At 38.5% G+C, this 22,556-nt stretch overlaps 2 protein-coding genes across 2 annotated transcripts; both read right to left on the reverse strand.

Annotated features, from left to right (window-relative positions):
• Window positions 1-388: 388 nt before the first annotated feature.
• LOC131816327 (olfactory receptor 1G1) lies at window positions 389-1,447 on the reverse strand. Its single transcript, XM_059148971.1, has one exon. The coding sequence runs from the start codon at window positions 1,445-1,447 to the stop codon at window positions 389-391; it is 1,059 nt and encodes a 352-aa protein (XP_059004954.1).
• An 11,651-nt stretch (window positions 1,448-13,098) lies between these two features.
• On the reverse strand, window positions 13,099-14,028 carry LOC131816731 (olfactory receptor 1A1). Its single transcript, XM_059149678.1, has one exon. It carries the CDS (start codon window positions 14,026-14,028, stop codon window positions 13,099-13,101), a length of 930 nt encoding a protein of 309 aa, XP_059005661.1.
• Between the last annotated feature and the right edge of the window lie 8,528 nt (window positions 14,029-22,556).

Consider the following 22,556-nt stretch of genomic DNA (forward strand, 5'->3'; position numbering starts at 1 on the left):
TCACCAGTGTCATAACATGTTGGGGAAATTGATCTTTCCCTGTAGTTTATTTTTGGCCACATACAATAGCACAATCAGATATTCCCTTATTTTGGTCATGAGCTGTTCCATATCATTTTGAAAGTATTCAGGTATATCCTTTATCATATTTTAAATCTGAATGACTGTGATTTTAGAACATTATAACTAGAAGAAATTAAGCTAATGATATTGGCCTGATGATAGGTATGTTTTGATATAGTCCTAGAGCTAAGGCATGAATATTTCAAGTTCATATTACAGATCCTGGAAGTGAGGTCTTCACTTTTTATCCTTCTCTCATTTTTCACTTCTTAATTATGGTGAATACAATTAAGTGGAGACCCCCATATTGGATATGAAGTCAGTATCACAAAGGGGAGTGGATTTTTTTAACCCAAATTAGCTTTCTTAAGGAAGACTTGATGTCTCTGTTCCTCAAACTATAGATAAAAGGATTCAGCACTGGGGTTACCACTGTGTACATGACTGATGCAACTGTGCCCTTCTGTGCTGAGCGGGTTGAAGGAGGACTGAAATAAACACAGAAGGAAGTCCCAAAGAATAGAGAAACTACAGAGAGATGAGAGCTACAAGTGGAAAAAGCTTTCTGCTTCCCCTGAGTTGAGGGGATCTTCAGGATTGTCGAGAAAATATGTGTGTAAGAGATAATCAGGCAAAGTACACAAACCAGGCCTGCGAGACCCCCAATGGTGAAAATTACCAGCTCGTTAATGAAGGGGTCTGTGCAGGACAGACTCAGAAGTGGGTTGATGTCACAGAAGAAGTGTGGGATCTTATGGTCTGCACAAAAGGACAGGCTGTTCATCAAGAGTGTGTGTAGGAGAGAGTGGAGGGCATTCATGATCCAGGATGCAGAAACTAGAAGGACACAGAGCCCAGGGCTCATGACCATGATGTAATGGAGCGGGTGACATATGGCCACATAGCGGTCATAGGCCATGACGGCCAAGAGGAATGCCTCCAACATCACAAACAACATGAAAAAATACAGTTGTGATAGACACCCTGCATATGAAATGACATGATTCTGGATCCATATGTTTGCCAGCATCTTGGGAACTGTGGTTGACATGAAGCAGGCATCAGCAAGAGAAAGGTTGGCCAGGAAGAAGTACATGGGCGTGTGGAGGTGAGCATCAGCAATGATGGCCAGAATGATGAGGAGGTTGCCTGCCACTGTGACCAGGTACATGGACAGAAACAGCCCAAAGAGGACTTCTTGTTGTTCTGGTTGCTCAGAAAGCCCCAGGAGGTAAAATTCTGAGATGCTGGTCAGGTTTTCCCACCCCATTTTCCTGTAAACAGAAAGTTGGGTTAATAGAATGAAATTGGTAAGCCTTGTTTTGTTAACTCTGAAAATTATGCAGTATTCCAATGTTAATCTTCTAGTGTGAGATGGAATCATATGAAATAGCCAATATTTCACTGCTTAGGACCTACAAAAATGGCAGTTTCATATAGTTCAATTGAGTATTTGTAAATACCTGTGCTTTCTGCCATGGGTAACCAAAGGTTTGTTTGCAATAGGAAAGAGGTTTCTTTCTTTCTTCCTTTTTTTAAAGATTTTATTTATTTATTTGACAGACAGAGATTACAAGTAGACAGAGAGGCAGGCAGAAAGAGAGGAAGGGAAGAAGGCTCCCTGCTGAGCAGAGAGCCCAATGCCAGGCTCGATCCCAGGACCGTGGGATCATGACCTGAACTGAAGGAGGAGGCTTTAACCCACTGAGCCACCCAGGCACCCCAAGAAGTTTATTTTTTTTTAAAATTATATAAGCATTAATTCAATGCATGTACTTTAAAGCTACGTTGGAGTTGTTTGCATAACTTCTGTGGTACTCATGTGGACATTGTGACATTAACCCATCCAAAGACTTCACAGGTCAAATAAATCTTTAGCATATTTTCCCAATATTTTGAAAAGCATGGCTATTGGAAAAAAGGTTTGGAATTGGTGAAAAGCATATCTAATGCTGAAATCATCATCACCACTATCTATACAGCTGGACTGATGAGAAACCTGGATGCCATTATAGACCTTTTTTTCTTCCTCCTCATCTGTATCCAAATACTACCAAATCCTGGTGATTTTATTTTCTCAACATAGTGAAAATTTACCCATTTAAAAAATCTATCCACTGCCCTTGGTCCCAGTTGTCACTACCTTTGTTCAGGATACTCATTTGTCACTTAGATTAAGGCAGTCATTCTTCTTGCCTGTAGGCATACCCATCTGTCATCTGGTCTCACCAAAGAGAGAGTGGGCTTTCTACAAATCATATCTGATTTTGTCACTCCACCTGAAAAATTCTTCGGGGTTTTTCATTACTCTCAGGATAAGCCCTAAACTTCTTTATATGGCATGAAGACCTTTGATCATACTGGCGCTTATTATAGATGTCTCCATTGACTCATGAATTCATTCTCCATTCTATACCCTAAGAACAATTATACTTTCAATTATTTAGAAGATCTAGATACTTTTTCACCTTTGGGCTTTTTCCATCTTATTTTCTTGTGCTAGAATAGTCTTCCCTCATGTCTCAGCTTAGATGTCATTTCTTTGAGGAAGTCTTCCCTGACTTATCCTCTTTATAACTAACTCAGGTTCATGCCCCTTCTGGTCCTGCATGTCTCCCATTACAGCATGTGTCACTCCGGATTGTGACCACCTATTTACTTGTCCGTGTTCTCCATTCTATTGTATTTTTGAGAGCAGCTTAAGAAAATGTCTATCTTGTTCATCTTTGAAATCTAGCATTAGCCCTGAGCCTGATATAACATAGGTTCTCAGCAAGTATCTGTCATGTTAATAAATAAACTTCAAAGAATAGAAAGAATTTAAAGGGAGATTGGATAGAAGTAATATCAGGCAGAGGGAACAGCCTGCACCTTTGATTAGTAGTTACACATAGCTTTGAGTTCATAATGTCCTGGCCATAGGAATTTGCAGAAAACATTATGGTGACAGAGACACAAAGATGTAAAAAAAACAAATATACTACATAAAATTCTGGGAATGGAGCACTCTTTCATCTGAGGAATTAATTCACAGAATGTTTTCCACCTTGCTCCTTTTCCCCTCCAAACTTAAGCATGTCCTATGCACCCACTGGAATTACTGTTCACCAGGCAATAGTGGTATCTTATTCTCTCCCTGACCATATATATTTCTCACCAAACTATCTTTCTCTTGTATGTAGATACTGCATGGCATGTTGCACACTGCTCCCCCTCCTTATTAAAAAATGTATCAAAGGAAAAAATAGAAAGCACAGAAACAGCACAGTAAACATAAGTAAACTCTGCTGAAGATGGTAGTGCCAAGTGGTAGGAAAGGAAAGGGAGATTGAACAGATGGTATTGGGACAAGCTGGTTGACTCTGTGGGGAAAATGAATTTAGACTGAATGATCAGGAACATTCCCATCTCTTATTCCTACATTGGTCCTACATTTACTGAATAAATTTCAGGTGGTTTAAAAAAAAAAAAAATATATATATATATATATATATACACACACACACATACACACACACACGCACACACACACACACACACACACATACACACACACACACACACACACACACACACAGCTATAAAGTAACCAGAAAAAAAATACCACATAATAGTTATTTGATCTTGGAACAAGGATGGCCTAAGTAAAAAACAATGGAAGCATTGAAAAGAAAAGGAAAAGAGAATTTGTTTAATCAGATTAAATTTAAAAATTATCCTTTTAAAGAAAAAGATCACACACAAAGCGAAAAAATAAGCAAAAAAAGTGGGGGGCTATTTTTAACGTATATTATAGAAAGAATTAATATTCTTAAAAGAGTAATCAATAATTTTAATGAATTGGCAAAAGAAAACCTACCCCTATAGAAAAATGAATAAGTAACCACTAACTCTTAAGTCACATCTAGCAAGTGTAAAACCTGAACCCAGCCTCAGTGTTTAATTGCAAGACCTATTCCTTCCACCCCACTCCTGGTGTTCTTAAGTCACCACAATTTGTCTGTTAGCAGGTGATACCTGCAAGGTCACCTGCTGTGTGTCATTGGCTGAAATGTGATCATGATAGGTGGTCTTTCTCCCACTCTCTTCTAGGAGTTGCCACAATACTAGATTCTATAATCTCCAAACCCTTAGAGCTCTCTGTGTAGTGGGGGAGTAGTGGGACTAGATGCGTGTTTGTACACAGCTGCATCGGCTGACTTTCCCTATGCCCTTTCTAACCACAGTTAACTTCTGTGGTTCCTTCACCTCCAGAGCTGTTGCTTTTTCCACTGCCTGGAGCTGACCCTCCCCTGTCCCTCCATCAGGACAGAAGTGGCTTATTGGCTCAAGGCAGATCAAAAGGGTCTCAGCATCTTCACTCTTGTCAGTCTTGTCTTTTGACTATTTCTGGCTCAGCAGACAGAAACCCTAACTCCCCCACTAGCTTTCCTCTTAGCTCTCGAAGTCACAGACCAGAGACCATGCGCTGTCCTTTCTTTTCATGTTTGCTTCCAACTTTGAGGCCATCTCTTGTAAAAATACTCAGCACTTCACACAAACATAAAACTCATTCAGAGCATTGTTTTTTCACATTGGGGATTTCCCCAGGCTTGCTGTAAAATATAACTCCTGAGACTCAAATTTGTTCTCATATTCTATATGGCTGCATGCTTTTTTAACGTACAATTTTTGTGGTTGATTGATTATAATTTTTAGTGAAAACTTGGGAGCCCTCTGAACTCAGGTTCACATTTGAAAACAGAAATGAAATTTAGAGAAGCCTTGCTCCCCATAGGTGAGGAAAAGAACATCCAGGGAGGAAAAAAGTAAAAGTTACTATGTTAGAAATAAGGAATAATGTGGTAGTTGGGGACTGAATGATCAGGAAAATTTCCAAATCCTGTTCCTACATTGGTTCTATATATAACAATTTATTCCCACCTCCCAAAATAATATTTTGTATGTTTATTAAAAATCTCTGGAAGAATAAACAGGAAACCAATAATCTAATAATCTAATAAGGGATTACTTGTTAGAGGTATGGGAATTGGGTGGATGAGACACAGGAGAGGGAGAGAGATTTTCATACATATCTTTTACGTCATTTTGAAGTTTGAACTACATGAAAGTAGTACTTATTAAAGAATAAATTAATTGAGGAAACCATTCTCCAAAACCAAACCAAGGGCTCATAAAATGTATAAAGTGAAAGACAATGCAGCATAATATAGCCTCTCTTTACTGAAGATGCTGTAAATAGCAGATAAATTTCTTTAGCTGGAGCCATATCCTTTTAATGCCTTAATGTGGTGTGTGGGCATGATTGTGTATGTTGTGTGTTTGTACATGTGCGTGGTATGTGTGTGCATTTGTGTGTCCTTCTAAGGCTAGAGGTTGAGTGAAAAGGATCATCATGGAATTATTTGGAGAGAAGTCACTGCTGATTCCTGTGCTCTGTTCTCCTTAAAACACAATGACTCTCACTGTCTAAAAGAGTTAAAGAACCTGGGTCTCTGCTCTAAAGCAGTGCAGTATCATCATTGTTGTCACATAGCTGTTCATGAGAGATGGGCAACCAGATGACTACAGTGTGGGATGGACACAGGAGAAGGGGGGAGAAAAGAGGCAGAACGGAGTCATGTATCTTCCTTTCTAGCTCTTACCTGGTTGTTCTTGCCAGTCACTAAGGGTGTAACTGGCAGGCTTTCATCTGCTTCACATACCTCTCTCCCACTGTGGATGGTCAGAGGAAGCGGACAGAAGCATCTTTTAGAAGCACCAAAAGGAAATTTGCTTCATGTTGTGGATGTGTTGAATGATTTTTGCCATTACTGCATCTGTTCAAATTTATCCTTTTTGTCTCACTTTATTAGAGAGCTTTTAATTTTGGTCCATTCTGTGAAAAAGGTACAAGATTTCCAGGTTGATTATGACCATGCCAACGTATGTCATACTGGGATGCAGCATTCAAGGAATACCACATGGAGCTTGATAATCACCATGAAACACCCCTTTCCTATTTACTTCAGAATTTTGCTAATGTCTATGCCTTTTACTTGTTCATAGGACCCATGAGAAATGTGTTCTAGTAATTTCATCAGCATCTTTGGAAGTAAGTTTCTGCTATTCTTAGCTATAGGTAGGACCAATCTCAAGATCCATTAAATTAAAGATAATTAATTCTGTGAAATAACAAAACCCAAAAGGATTGAGAATCCAATGTTGTGTCTCTGTTGTAGGCTGGTCTGGGGGACACTTTAAGGACCTGCCATCACACCTCTGTGGTCTGGGTAGGATCCTAGCATTTTATTCACCAGCAACACAGGGACATTTTTCAAGGCTTGCTGCAACCATCAGAGATTATAGCCCCAGTGCTTCTCATTAACTCTAGACAGTGAGCAATTGTCCTCAGAGGACACATAGTTCTTATATTATTCCTTTCTTCAGAAATAAAGAGGTGTAATTTTATAAAAGGAATACTTTTCCTGCTTTGATTTTTGCCTAAACCCATGGTCCAATGCCACATATTTTAAATTTTCGCATGGCTTCCTGGAAAACCAGAGGAGGAATGGAATATGATAGCTGTGATTTATGTTACTAGTGCTAAATAACAAAATTCAACCAAGTAAATTTGAAGATATAATTGGCTTTATTAAATGACCCATGAATCAGGCAGCCCCCCCCCCCCCAAGTAGCAAGTAGAGAGGCACTACAAGGAGTTTTACAAAATGGAAGGTTTTCATGGTGAGGGGGTGCAGACCTAGAAAGTTACTAGCAAAAAAAAAAAAAAAAAAAAAAAAAGGATTGTTCTAGAAGGGGCTGTTTGCTTGGGGGAAAAGCAAGGGGTCTTACCATGTAGATGACCTCTTCTTTGGGAGATGATGAGGGCCCATGTGGCAATCTCATTAGGGCAGATTGAAAAATTTCTGACTGACCAATTAAGACTACATTTCTAGGAGAAGTTTAAACTGCAATTAGATTATATATTAAGCACCAGTTTGGGAACTCTGACACCATTTTGGACTCTTTTTTTTGGAACAAGATCAAGCTATTTGTGGAATTCTTCAGCATCTACTTCAGTCTGCACTAGATAAATTTGGATCGACAGATTGAAGACAGAAACAGAGAAGGATAATTTCTCTCATTTGTATCAAAATTTGCTAACTTCTATGAGCTCATGTTTCCTATCTATGAACTATAACTCATGCTCTACTAAGGGCTGAGAGTTCACTCTGCTTGTCAAAGTGTTAGCCATGGCTCTGCTAGTGCATGCATCCTGATATACTTAGATATCCCTTAGAATTTTGTATCTTTTCAGTGGGTCAGTGGTGGAGTTGAGGGAAGAGCATTCCTCATGAGGAAATTGGGCTCAAATTCCATCTTACTGGACCTGCATCTTACTAATTAAAAGACATTGAATAAGTCATTTTACCTTTTGGAGATACGACTTTCTTATCTGTAAAGGAAGACTAATTTCTTCTATGCCATAGGGCTATTTTGAAAGTTAAAAGACACAGGGGGGCCTGGGTGTCTCAGTCTATTAAGTGTCTGCCTTTGGCTCAGGTCATGATCCTGGGGTACTGGGGTCAAGCCCCACATCAGGCTCCCTGTGGAGGGAGTCTTCTCTCTCTCCTTCTGCCCCTCCCCCCACCTGGCTCATGCTCACACACACACTCTCTCTCTCCTTCAAATAAATAAATAAAATCCTAAAAAAAGGAAAATTAAAAGACACAATAATATGTATATTACAGTAAATACATACAACTGCATACAAATGTATATTTGATATTTAATGAAGTTATTTACTTTTTCTAAGCCTGCATGGCATGTTTTAAATTTCTTTTGTAGCACTTATATATCGTTCTTTTCCTTCTGTTGGCTATTGTTTCATTGTTTTGAGTTGAGTGCCTCCTCAACATTACTGTGACAATACACTGCTATGTGCTTTAGCTGTTACAAAGAGGAGACAGATGTGTAGCTTGACATCAATTCCAAGTGTCTTACTTCCCCCACTAGAATCCTCATTCTGCATCATGGCTCCTTTGCTTGAAATTTTGTTGCTTTACTCTTAGATGATTTTTTATCTATTTCTATAACTTTACTTATCACTACACTATGGTCCATGTGCTATTAATTTTACTTCAAAATTTTATATCTTTCATTTTACTATTTTATTGAATACCTCCATGAAAATTTCCCATAAGAACTCTTGAAAACATGGAATTAATTTTTCTTAAATGACTTTCTTGCTTACAATTTTCATTAAGTGCATCATTGAATTTTTAGTGAATCCTTAAGCTCTTACTTACTACTTTCATAATAATTATTGTATTATATAGTTTCTATTTCCATTACTTTTGTATTTACAGTTGACCTTTTAACAACTGGGGGTTAGAGACACCTTACTGTGTAAGGGGTTGCCCTTACACAGTAAAAAAACAAAACAAACCAAACAAACAAAAAAAAACTGCTAGTAGCTTTTGATTCCCCCAAATCTTAGCTGCTAATAGCCTACTGCTGATTGGAAGCCTTACTGACAACACAAAAAGTCTATTAACACGCATTTTGTATGTTGTATTATATATTGTATTCTTACAATAAGCTAGAGAATATAAAATGTTTCTTAAGAGAATCATAAGGAAGATATTATAAGGAAGATATACAGGAATCCTAAGGAAGATATACAGATATATTACTGTTCTGCAAAAATTTTATGCATAAGTGGACCTGTGCAGTTGAAAACTATGTTTGTTCAAGAGTCAACTGTGGATCCTCTTTCTCTATCTTCATTATTTCTTTAGATTTCTCTAAGCTGTATAATTAAACTCCTGGTCTCACCAATCTTATGCTCCCATACTGTTCTTGGTCTACCCAATTTTAGTTCAACACAAACCCTCATTATTGTCTCATGCAGAGCTTTTATTATCAATCAGTCAATCATCTATGTGTGTACATAATACCACAAATACACCTAGACCCACCATGCAACTTGAAAATTAGGTCTTTAGTAACTCGTATCTAACTACATGGTATACCCAGGTGCATTCTCCTGACTCTCCACTCTTGAATTTCCTCTCATACTGAATCCTGTGCTATTTTTGCCTTTCTTTTGTTTATAGTACACTGTTATTGCATATATATCTATTCACAGAAAGTTGTTGTTGTTGTTGTTGTTGGTTTAGCTATTTATAGCCTTAACAAGGGGTATCAATAACAATCTTTGGGGATTTACATTTTAAAATGTTACTATTATGTTGCTTAGATTTGGTAAAATTGTAGCATGTCTCTGCAGGACATTCAGAAAAAGGAATTCCTCTACTGGCTGGAGAGATAACCCAATTACCAAGGACATGTTGTTGCCTTCACACAATGAGGGGCAAGGAGGACCATGTCTAGAACTATGCCTGAGGTGAAATTTTTTTTTAAAGATTTTATTTATTTATTTGATGGGGTTGGGGGAGAGTGCACAAGCAAGGGGAGTAGCAGAGGGAGAGGGAGAAGCAAGCTCTCCCCTGAGCAAGGAGCACAATGTGGGGCTTGATCCCAGAACCCTGGGATCATGACCTGAGGCAAAGACAGTGGCTTAGCTGACTGAGCCATCCAGGTGCCCCACTGAGGTGACTTTTGTATTTCCATGTCCAATAATAGAGATTAACAGGAACTACAGCAACCAAACAACAACAACAACAACAACAATAAAGGCAGTATTATTGTGGACTGAGATCCCTCAGGAGTAAAGTTTTGGGTCATCTCAGCAGGTGAAGACCAAGTGGCATCTATTTTGACAGCTCTACTCAGAGACATGAGCATCAGGCATGTGATCATCCCTCTTCTGAGCTTCCAGTTTCTGGTGACACCACCTTTCCCTTTTGTACCTATGGGGAGTAAATGACTTCTTCTTGCAGTTAATAGTCTCTGGACCTTCACATCCATCTCTTTCTCCTATGATCTTTTTCAGGACAAACCTATGTATCTACTTCCCTTTATTTATTTATTTATTTAATATTTTATTTATTTGACAGAGATCACAAGTTGGCAGAAAGGTGGGGGTTTGGGAAGGGGAAGCAGGCTACCCACTGAGCAGAGAGCCAGATGCGGGCCTTGACCCAAGATCCTGGGATGATGACCTGAGCCGAAGGCAGAGGCTTTAACCCACTGAGCCACCCAGGAGCTCCTCCAAGTTTCATTTAAGATCAATTTAGTTAACATATAGTGTAGTATTGGTTTCAGGAGTAGAACTTAGTGATTCATCACTTACATATAACATCCAGTGCTCATCACAAGTGCCCTCCTTAATGCCTGTCACCCATTTAGCCTATCCTCCCACGCACCCCCCCCTGCAGAAACCCCGGGTTTGTTTGCTGTAGTTAAGAGTCTCTTATGGTTTTTCTCTTCTATTTTTTAAATCTTATTTTATTTTTCCTTCCCTTCTCCATGTTCATCTGTTTTGTTTCTTAAATTCACATATGTGTGAAATCGTATGGTATTTGTCTTTCTCTTACTGACTTATTTCACTTAGCATAATAGCCTCTATTACTTCCATCCACCTCATTGTAAATGGCAAGATTACATTCTGTTTGGTGGCTGAATATCTCATCTGAATGTGGTATATATAATGGCAAGATTACATTCTGTTTGATGGCTGAATATATATTTATACAACATCTTCTTTATCCATTTATCAGTTAATGGACACGTGCACTCCTTTCATAGTTTAGCTAATGGTAATAATGCTGCTGTAAACATTGGGGTGCATGTACCCCTTCAAATCAGTACTTTTGTAAACTTTGGAAAAATACCTAGTAGAGCAATTGCTGCATTGTAGGGTAGTTTTATTTTAAACATTTTGAGGAATCTCCATACAGTTTTCCTGAGGGCACCATTTTTATTGGCCAAAAGTGCAAGAGGATTCCTTTTTCTCTGTATCCTCGCCAGCATCTGTTGTTTCTTGTGTTTCTACTTCCCTGTATTAAATCTTCTTAAATACTAGATGTGATTTATGTTTTCTAAATGGGCCTGAACTGACCCAACCTGACATACCAGCCTTTTCCAGACTTAGTCAATCCCTGGGCATTGGCATGTAAAATAATTTAAATTGTAGTGTTTAAATTATTCCAGGACAGAGTCAAAGGGAAATGGGTGAGACAATGACTTGACATACAGGTACAGTGATTTTTTTTTGCCTTGTATATATACATGTAGTTTCTTATGATTACTGCTGGATACAGTAGAGGAGGTTAACTTTCCTTCCCCAAATTAAACAGAAGAATAATGTGAGACTGATATAGAGTAGCTATGTGGTATGGAGTTCTCCTAAGAACCTACATTGTCAGGTCTTCTTTTATACACTCTTCCTTGGCACTTAATATTTCACTATGGGAAATATTTGAAACATCTCATACCATTTGGCCTTCTTAAGCTTACCCACAACAACAAAATTAATCTTGTTGCATTTGTCATACTATTGTCATTTAATAAACATATTATTGTGGGATTCAAATATTCATTTCATACAAATTTATTAAATAATTACTATATGTCAGCACTGTCTCAGTACTGAATACACTACAGTGAACAAAACAGACCCCAAATCTTCATACTCTCATGGGGGGAGACAGGCAATACATTTATAGAACATTTTTATTGGCCAACATTGAAAATTCCCTACATGAAATACCTCCATTTCCTCCATTTTGGCCAATCATTTACACAGATTCATATGCATATGTAATCAAATCCTTTTTGGTTGAAAAGGAGATAATTGGGATAGTTCTCATCCTCAGTGATCTAGACACCAGAAAGCATTAAACAGTGAATGATGTCACCTTCCAGCATCCAAATTCTTCCATCATGAACAACTAGTTGACAATATGAATTATCTACAGAAAAAATAATTTTGTATTTCCTCTGGTAGTTAAAAATAGTAGATAACAAAACAACTAACAATACTTTTCTAAGATACACTCAACTCCTTTCTTCCTGATGTTACCCTGTTTGGAAATATGATACTTAGGGACAATCACTTATATATTATTAACATTTTGAGAAAGTTTTATAATTTCCTCATGAATTGAATCAAATCATAGGTTTTGGGGTTCCTTGGTGGATAGTGATCCACTGGATTAACAATTTCTGTTTAGGAACTATCACTTAAATGTCAGGGTTGATTATTCAGAATCAAAGTCTCATCTTCCCTGGGCTGGAGAAATGAGGTCACATAATTTTCAATACTGCTCTTTTTTTCTGCATTTATTTGGCACCCCAATTTTTTGTCACTGTAATTTTATTTCATTATGTAATTAAGTAAGTCAGAATATTTTTTACTTTAGAATGCAGTAACTCAGTTAATGAGTGTCATTTTGTTAAGATTATAGGCAGAATCTTATACTCTTTAGAAACAGTCTAGTTTAAGCAATGATACAGTAAGAACAAAAATCTCTGCCTAGGTAATTTCCTTTAAAGATTTTACTGGGTGGGTATAGAAAGTCTAGTCTGATTATGTCTATCATATGAAATTATAGTTCAGAGTGATATTTTCATTTGTTCATCCCATTTTCCAACAAGAATCATGGATACACTTTATATGACCAAGACCTTGAGAGGTACAGTAAAGTCTTAAGACAGTTTTTACCCTCAGAGGTTTATAAGCATAGTAGGGGTAATTAACATAATAGTAATAATCAGAAATTTGAATAGTGATTTATAGCCTTTAAATCATGGGCTATTGTGATCCTCACATCCTGTGGCCATGCTGGGCAGATATTATTAATCCCAATATGTTGATGTGGAAGCAGAACATCAGACCTTTTCAACTTCACTCTGATTTGAATAGCTTAACTGGGACATGAACCCAATATTTCTGTGCTGCTGAAAGGATAATAATCTGTACAAGGTGATAAATTAAATAAGATCTATTATAAACTGTATCTAGATTTCAAAGAAGAGGACTTTGTAGCTGAAAAGATCAAAGCCAGCTTCGTGGAGGAGATGAATATTAGGGCTAGATTTCAAAGTGCACCCAATTAGTGACTATATTCTCCAATAACACATTGGTTATGAGGAGATTCTCTTGCTGAATAGTATCCTCAAGGCAGCCTTCATGTCTCGGTTTCTCAGACTATAAATGAAAGGATTTAACATCGGGGTCACTGCCATGTACATTACAGTTATGATTGCATCCTTGAGGCTGTAACTAGTTAGAGGGCGGAAATACATGCCCATGACTGTCCCATAATACAGAGAAACAACTGTGAGGTGGGAACCGCAGGTAGAGAAGGCCTTGAGCACACCCTTGGTGGATGGAACCCGTAAAACTGTGGAAAAGACATGAATATAGGAGATGATGATGCACAGTAATGGCATGGAGAAGACTCCAACCCCTAGGTACATCATTTGCACATTAAAGTGGATGTCAGAACAGGATAGCTTGAGCAGAGGGGTAATGTCACAGTAGAAGTTGGCTACTTCCTTGTTGCCACAGAAAGACAGACCAGATGTGAGCAGAGTGTGGGGGAGGGCATTGGCATTTCCAACCACCCAAGACCCAACAACTAGGAAGACACATGTCCGAGGGCTCATAATTTTTGTGTAATGAAGTGGGCGGCTGATGGCCACAGTACGATCATATGCCATTGCAGCCAGGATATAGCTATCTGTGTTACCCAAGGCAATCATAAAATACAACTGTGTTAGGCATCCTCCAAAGGAGATGGCTTTGCTGCCTAAGACATGGTTGGCTAGCATTTTAGGGATGGTTACAGAGGAGAAGAGGATGTCAACAAAGGAGAGATTGGCAAGGAAAAAATACATGGGGTTGTGAAGGCGAATGTCAGAGTGAATGGCCAAGATGATGAGCAGGTTTCCAATCAATGTGATGGGATAAATGAACAGGAAGAGGATGAAGAAGAAGTCTTCCTGGTCCTGCTGACCAGTAACTCCCAGGAGGATGAATTCCAAGGTAGAGGATTGGTTGTCTTCTCTCATGGCTCCTTTGTTAAGAAAGGGGAGAGGAATCCAGAAATATTAGCAAAGTTACTGTGATGATCTTCCTTATCCATTGGTTTTGGTTCAAGTGACCAGCAATCTCTATGAAGCTTTTACTGAATCCAGGGATAGCCAACATTTTGGGCAATTATCCTTGCTCATCAGTGGGTCTGATCAACAATTAGCACTTAACAAAATGTCTAAGAAGTGAGCAATCTGTGAATCAAAGATGCCCACCCTCCTCCATCCCAGAACCATCCCTCAAACACCTAGGATTTAGTCAATTAAGCAATATTTTTTTTTATTGTATGTGCTAGATACTTTGCTAGGCTTATGAAAAAAATATGTGTAAAATACAATTTTTAGTCCACTGATTCAACATGTTAGACATAGTCTTTGCTCTCAGGGACTTTACAATGTAATGGAAAAACCAAACGTCATGTTACCAATTTTATTACTCTTGACAAGGAAAGGGTAGCATTTTGGAATATCTGACAAAATACGCCCGTGCAAAGGATATGTTATTGCAAGGACAAACCATGAATTTGGGAGTTGTCCAGATGACCAAACTAATAGTGACCCCAGGCCCAGGAAATAGCAGGTGTCTACAGTGACACTGGATGATTGTAAGACACTAGGATCGCTGGATTTATGTCCTAGTAATAACAAGCCTAGGGAATTTCCTCCCCAAATGTCCCTTTTTCTAAGAATTTCACCACCTCTTTTGATAGGGTGTACCACTTTGGAGAACTCTCTAATATCAATAATCACACAGCTTTCTCCTCTCTTTATTATTTCTTTTGTAGAGTCACCCAACTCCCTGGTGATTTCAATTAGTGCTTAATAAACTCTCAGGTCTATATCTGTAGGCTTGAGCTCCCTTTCCCATATTTCTACATGCATTTCTACATGCATCCCATATTTCTACTTGCCAACATGTCTGTCCATACACCATACTCTACACTCCAACCTAAGTGTTTGCAAGCTTATTTGAAAATGAAAACCATAGTTTGTTTATTTTAATAACCCCAGAGAGACTGTTGTGGACAGTCAGTAATATGCACAGGCAGTACATATAGAGTAGGTATCGAGAAATACGTACAGACAGTAAATATTGAGTATGTACTCGATTTACAGTAAATATCGAGTTTGATCTTGATTGTTCATTTAAAATAATGCTTACATAACTCAACCTTTCTACTTATGGTTTTGGAACTCCATCATTTCCTGCTTGAAATATTGTAATGCTCCCATAACTGCTTATGAACAGATTCTCTCCTCTTTAACTCACTTGCATTTTGCAGCATACTAGCGATGACAGAGACTGCTAGCTGTCATCCAAATCCCTGTTGTCTCTTCTTCCTGGACACACAATTAAATTACATTTCCCAGCCTCCCTTGCACTGATGTGTGTTCATGTGCCTGAGTTTTGGCTGGTCCATCCCAACCCATGTGTTCCAGTTCTGGACTTCCTCCAAATAGATGGAAATGTCCAGGAGGCTGAATGGGTTGGTGGAGTCCCATGGGAGAATGAGCCTGTGTCCCTAGTTCTCCATATCTAGTGGAGCCATGAATCACCAGGATACCCACAGGGACTATTACATAGGACAGAAATAGACTTTATTCTGTTTAAGTTGTTATACATTTTGTGATCTATTTGTTATTGTAGTTCAGGATATCCCAAGTAATTCATTAATTTTTCCAAGGAGCACTCTACTCAATAACTAATTCAATCTATATTTAATTCAACCACAAATTCCCTGTGTCTCCTGTGGTGCCTGTGTGAATTATATGCCAGACAGAGAGATGCAGTTCTCATTATATTTTCTCCAAATATGATGTACTTAAAAAAAACTCTGTGCCAAAGGAATTTGGTTTTCTCTTTTGAAATACCTTTCCCTATCGTTACACATAATATATAAGGGTTTGGATAATGTTAAAGGGCTAAGAGACTATGAAGAGTTCATGTGGTCTGTAATATTTCAGAGGTGGGGCTTTTGGCAATATGGAGGATTAGCTAATGTTAACAAGTCCCTTAAATTAAAAGACATAGAGGGCCACTTGGGTGGCTGAGTAGGTTAAGCCTGTTTTTGGCTCAGGTCATGATCTCAGGGTCCTGAGATTAAGCCCCACATGAGGCTCCCTGCTCAGTGTGAAGCCTGTTTCTCCCTCTCCCACTCCTCTGCTGGTATTCCCTCTCATGCTGTGACATCTATCAAATAAATAAATAAAATCTTTTAAAAAATCCTCTTTAACAAAACAAAACAAAACTCAGAACAAGTGTTATAAGCCATAGCTGATGTTGATCTTGAGAACTTGTGTTCTGGAACCAAGATTTGAGTCCTAATGTTACTATGTCTATTTGTGACTTTAGGCAATTCAGTTCATCATTCTTGGTCTGAAAAAATGACAAAAATAATTCTACTTACCTTTTGGAAGTTTTGCGGAGGGTCAAAGGAAATAATTCAGGTAGTACAGTTGCTGGCTATCTATCCTTGATTTGTCACTGTATAAAGACTCAGCTTCTCCAACATTCACAGCTCCTACTGAGGTGTCAGCTCAAATGCTGTCAAAAAGAGTTTTGGTCCTGTGGCCTTCCCCCCTCTTCTATGAATGGGAAGTTCACAGCCAGTTGCTGTAGCACTTGTTAACAGTCCCCCTGGGGGGCAGGCATGCTACAGAAAGGGCCATGAGTAGGTCTGGAGAGGAGGTCTCTGATCCTCTGGACCTGAGGTGAAGGAGCTAGGACTGGGATGGTTTGGAAAGAAGATCCCTGAGTTTCCTAATCATGGAGCCGAAAGGGTGGGGCAGGAAGATGAGGCCTCTAGTTTCCTCCTCGGGAAGAAGGTGGTCATAGAATAGAGAAAATTAGGAGCTATTTGCCGGATTATAAGATCTCTTTAAACATGTCTCCCTCAGGTCTTCATCCTGGCCATAGTCAGAGTAATTGTTGAGACTCATTACACACTCTTACAGCTGTGCCCTGAGGAGACAATGGTCCTCAAGAGTAATCTTTCCCAGAGTTCTTTTCTAGAAGAAAGGATGGAAGAGCGTTTCCCAGAGAGTGTGTCTCCAGGGTCCAAGCCCTGAGCTGACCTCTTCTAGGTACTTTGTTGGAATCTGGGCCCTTGTCCTTTGTTTCAGCACAGATTGGAATGTCTCCTTGGGTGCTGCAAAGACTGTGGTACAACTGAGGGAAAAAATAGTCAACAAAATGAAACAACAATGTATTTCATATTGCAAACCATATATTTGGCAAGGAGTTAATATCCAAAATGCTTGTAGACCATATATTTGGGTTCTTTAAATGTTTGTTAAAATTCACTAGTGAAGCTCTCAGGTCCAGGGATTTTCTTTGTTGGGCAATTTTTGATTACCAATGTATTCTCCTTACTAGTTCAGGTCTATTTAGATTGTTTCTTCATGATTTAGTCTTGGTAGGTGGTGTGTTTCTAGGAATTGTGCATATTAATTGTTGATAATGATCTTCTATTATTTTTTTTATTTCTGTAGAATTGGTTGTAATGTCTCCACTTTCATTTGTGATTGTAGTAATTTGAGGCTTCTTTTCCTCCTTAGTGCATCCAACCAATTTTTTTCAAAGATTTTATTTATTTATTTGATAGAGAGAGATCACAAGTAGGCAGAGAGGCAGACAGAGAGAGAGAGGAGGAAGCAGGCTCCCTGCTGAGCAGAGAGCCCAATATGGGACTCGATCTCAGGACCCTGAGATCATGACCTGAGCCGAAGGCAGCGGCTTAACCCACTGAGCCACCCAGGCGCCCCACATCCAACCAATTTTTTATCAAGTTGGATGACCTTTTTGAAAAACCAACTTTAGGTCTTATTGATTTTTTTTTAAGGTTTTTATTTATTTGACAGACAGATCACAAGTAGGCAGAGAGGCAGGCAGAGAGAGAGAGGAGGAAGAGGCAGGCTCCCTGCCGAGCAGAAAGCCCGATGTGAGGCTCGATCCCTGGACCCTGGGATCATGACCCTAGCCAAAGGCAGAGGCTTTAACCACTGAGCCACCCAGGTGCCCCTTATTGATTTTTTCTGTGGTTTTTCTATTCTCTGTTTCATTTTCTTCTGCTCTAATCTTTATTTTATTTTTTTTAATTTAATTTTATTTTTTCAGTGTTCCAAGATTCATTGTTTATGTGCCACACCCAGTGCTCCGTGCAGTACATACCCTCCTTAATACCCAACACCAGATTCATCCATCCCCCACACCCCCTCCCTTCTAAAACAATCAGTTTGTTTCTCAGAGTCCACAGTCTCTCATGGTTAATCTCCCCATCTGATTTCCCCCAATTTACTTGTCTTTTCCTTTTCCTAATGTCCTTCATGTTATTCCTTATGCTCTACAAGTAAGTAAAACCGTATAATAATTGACATTCTCTGCTTGATTTATTTCACTCAGCATAATCTCCTCCAGTCCCATCCATGTTGATGCAAAAGTAGGGTATTCATGTGTCTGATAGCCATTTGTATGTATTCATTGGAGAAGTCTCTGTTCATATCTTATGCCCATTTTTTTTTATATTATTGTGTGTCTTGTGTGTTTTGAGTTTGAGGAGTTCATTATAGGTCCTGGATATCAACCTTTTGTCTGTACTGTCATTTGCAAATATCTTCTCTCATTCCGTGGGTTGCCTCTTTGTTTTCTTGACTGTTTCCTTTGCTGTGCAGAAGCTTTTGATTTTGATGAAGTCCCAAAAGTTCATTTTTGCTTTTGTTTCCTTTGCCTTTGGAGACATATCTTGAAAGAAGTTGCTGTGGCTGATATCGAAGAGATTACTGCCTATGTTCTCTAGGATTCTGACGGATTCCTGTCTCACATTGAGGTCTTTTATCCATTTTGAGTTTATCTTTGTGTACAGTGTAACAGAATGGTAAAGTTTGATTCTTCTACATATAGCTGCCCAGTTTTCCTAGCATCATTTATTGAAGAGACTGTCTTTTTTCCACTATATATTTTTTCCTGTTTTGTCGAAGATTAATTGACCATAGAGTTGAGGGTCCATATCTGGGCTCTCTACTCTGTTCCACTGGTCTATGTGTCTGTTTTTATGCCAGTACCGTGCTGTCTTGGTGATCACAGCTTTGTAGTAAAGCTTGAAATCAGGTAACATGATGCCCCCAGTTTTATTTTTGTTTTTCAACATTTCCTTAGCAATTCGGGGTCTCTTCTGATTCCATACCAATTTTTGGATTATTTGCTCCAGGTCTTTGAAGAATACTGGTGGAATTTTGATCAGAATGACATTAAAAGTATAGATTTCTCTAGGCAGTATAGAGATTTTAACAATGTTTATTCTTCTGATCCAAGAGCATGGAATGGTCTTCCATCTTTTTGTGTCTTCTTCAATTTCTTTCATGAGTGTTCTGTAGTTCCTCAAGTACAGATCCTTTACCTCTTTGGTTAGGTTTATTCCCAGGTATCTTATGGTTCTTGGTGCTATAGTAAATGGAATCGATTCTCTAATTTCCCTTTCAGTATTTTCATTGTTAGTGTATAACAAAGCCACTGATTTCTGTACATTGGCTTTGTATCCTGCCACGTTGCTGAACTGCTCTATGAGTTCTAGTAGTTTGGGGGTGGAGTTTTTGGGTTTTCCATATAAAGAATCATGTCATCTGCGAAGAAAGAGAGTTTGACTTCTTCATTGCCAATTTGGATACCTTTTATTTCTCTCTGTTGTCTGATTGCTGTTGCTAGGACTTCTAATACTATGTTGAACAAGAGTGGTGAGAGTGGGAATCCTTGTCTTGTTCCTGATCTCAACTGGAAGGCTGAAAGCTTTTTCCCATTGAGGATGATATTTTCTGTAGGGTTTTTATAGATAGATTTGATGAAGTTCAGGAATGTTCCCTCTATCCCTATACTTTGAAGCGTTTTAATCAGGAACAGATGCTGGATTTTGTCAAATGCTTTTTCTGCAACAGTTGAGAGGACCATGTGGTTGTTCTCTCTTCTCATATTAATTTGTTGTATCACATTGATTGATTTGCGAATGTTGAACCATCCTTGTAACCCAGGGATGAATCCCACCTGGTCATGGTGGATAATCTTTTTAATGTGCTGTTGGATCCTGTTTGCTAGGATCTTGTTGAGAATCTTAGCATCCATATTCATCAGTGATATTGGTCTGAAATTCTCCTTTTTTGGTAGGGTCTTTGCCTGGTTGGGGATCAGGGTAATGCTGGCTTCATAGAAAGAGTCTGGAAGTTTTCCTTCTGCTTCAATTTTTTGAAACAGCTTCAGGATAATAGGTGTTCTTTCTTCTTTGAAAGTTTGTCTCTTCGATATCAGCCAGAGCCACTTCTTTCAAGACATGTCTCCAAAGGCAAAGGAAACAAAAGCGAAAATAAATTTCTGGGACTTCATCAAAATCAAAAGCTTCTGCACAGCAAAGGAAACAGTCAAACAACAACAACAACAACAACAACAACAACAACAACAAAACAAACCAAAGAGGCAACCCATGGAATGGGAGAAGATATTTGCAAGTGATGGTACAGACAAAAGGTTGATATCCAGGATCTATAATGAACTCCTCATACTCAACACACACAAAACATACAATCATATCAAAAAATGGGCAGAAGATATGAACAGAGACTTCTCCAATGAAGACATACAAATGGCTATCAGACTCATGAAAAAATGTTCATCATCACTAGCCATCAGGGAGATTCAAATTAAAACCACATTGAGGTACCACCTTCCAGTTAGAATGGCCAAAATTAACAAGACAGGAAACAACATGTGTTGGAGGGGATGTGGATAAAGGGGAACCCTCTTCCTCTGTTGGTGGGTATGCAAGTTGTTGCAGCCATGTTGGAGAACAGTGAGGAGATTCCTCAAGAAATTAAAAATAGAACTTCCCTATGACCCTGCCATTGCACTCCTGGGTATTTACCCCAAAGATACAGATGTCGAAGGGCCATCCTGGGATCGAGTCCCGCATTAGGCTTCTTGCTCGGCGGGGAGCCTGCTTCTCCCTCTGCCTCTGCCTGCCATTCTGTCTGCCTGTGCTCACCCTCTCTCTCTCTCTGACAAATAAATAAAATCTTAAAAAAAAAAAAAAAAAGAAGGCGCCTTTCTTTCTTTTTTTTAATTGGAGACAAATATGGACATTTTATAATTTAAAAATATTTTTTATTATGTTCAATTAGCCAACATATTAGTTTTTTGATGTGGTACATCATTAATTTTTGATGTAGCACTCAACGATTCATTAGTAGCATATAGCATAATATTTGCTGTTTCCTGTCTAGTTAATTTTAGACGTTCTAACTTTTGTAAGGTGGTATCTCACTGAGGTTTTGATTTGTATTTCCCTGATGGCTCACAATGTTGAACATTTTTTTCATGTGTCTGTTAGCCATTTATATGCCTTCTTTGGACCAGTGTCAGTTCATGTCTTCTACCCATTTCTTGACTGGATAATTTGATTTTTAGGTGTTATTTGGGAAGTTCTTTATAGATCTTAGATCTATGGTACTGGCACAAAAACGGACACATAGATAAGTGGAGCAGAACAAAGTCTCCAGAAACGGACCCTCAACTCTGTGGTCAACTAATATTTGACAAAGCTGGAAAGAACATCCAATGGAAAAAAAGATAGTCTCTTCAACAAATGGTGCTGGGAAAATTGGATAGCCACATGCAGAAGAATGAAACTGGAACACTTCTTGTACCTTACACAAAGATAAATTCAAATTGGATAAAAGACATCAATGTGAGACAGGGATCCATCAAAATCCTAGAGGAGAACATAGGTGGTAACCTCTTTGATATCAGTCACAGCAAATTCTTTCAAGACACATCTCTAAAGCAAGGGAAGGAAAGGTAAAAATGAACTCTTGGTACTTCATCAAGATAAAAACTTCTACAGAAAAAAGGAAACAGTCAACAAAACTAAGAGGCAATCCACAGAATGGGAGAAGATATTTGCAAATGACATTAAAGATAAAGGGGTTGGTATCCAAGATCTATAAAGAACTTACCAAACTCAACACCTAAAAAATAAATAATCCAGTCAAGAAATGAGCAGAAGGCATGAACAGACACTTCTCCAAAGAAGACATACAAATGGCTAACAGTCACATGAAACATTGTTCAACATCACTAGCCATCAGGGAAATACAAATCAAAATCACAATAAGAAACCACCTTACACCAGTTAGAATGGCAAAAATTAACAAGACAGGAAGCACGTGTTGGTTAATTTGTGGAGAAAGGGGAACCTTCTTATACTATTGGTGGCAATGCAAGTTGGTGCAGCCACTTTGGAAAACAAATAACCTAGAATGTTATCTTTGCCTTATTTCTCCTCTTTCATTTATAGTTTATATGAGTCATTACTCATTTTCTCTCTTTCTCTTTGTTTTGATGAGTCTGACTAAAGGTTGATCCATTGTATTGCTCTTTTCAAAGAACAATCTCCTGGCTTTGCTGATCTGTTTTAGTGTTATTTTTCTTTTTCTTTCTGTATTTCATTTATTTCTGCTCCGTATCT

This window comes from Mustela lutreola, chromosome 15 (assembly GCF_030435805.1).
Source record: "Mustela lutreola isolate mMusLut2 chromosome 15, mMusLut2.pri, whole genome shotgun sequence".
Taxonomy (NCBI): domain Eukaryota; kingdom Metazoa; phylum Chordata; class Mammalia; order Carnivora; family Mustelidae; genus Mustela; species Mustela lutreola.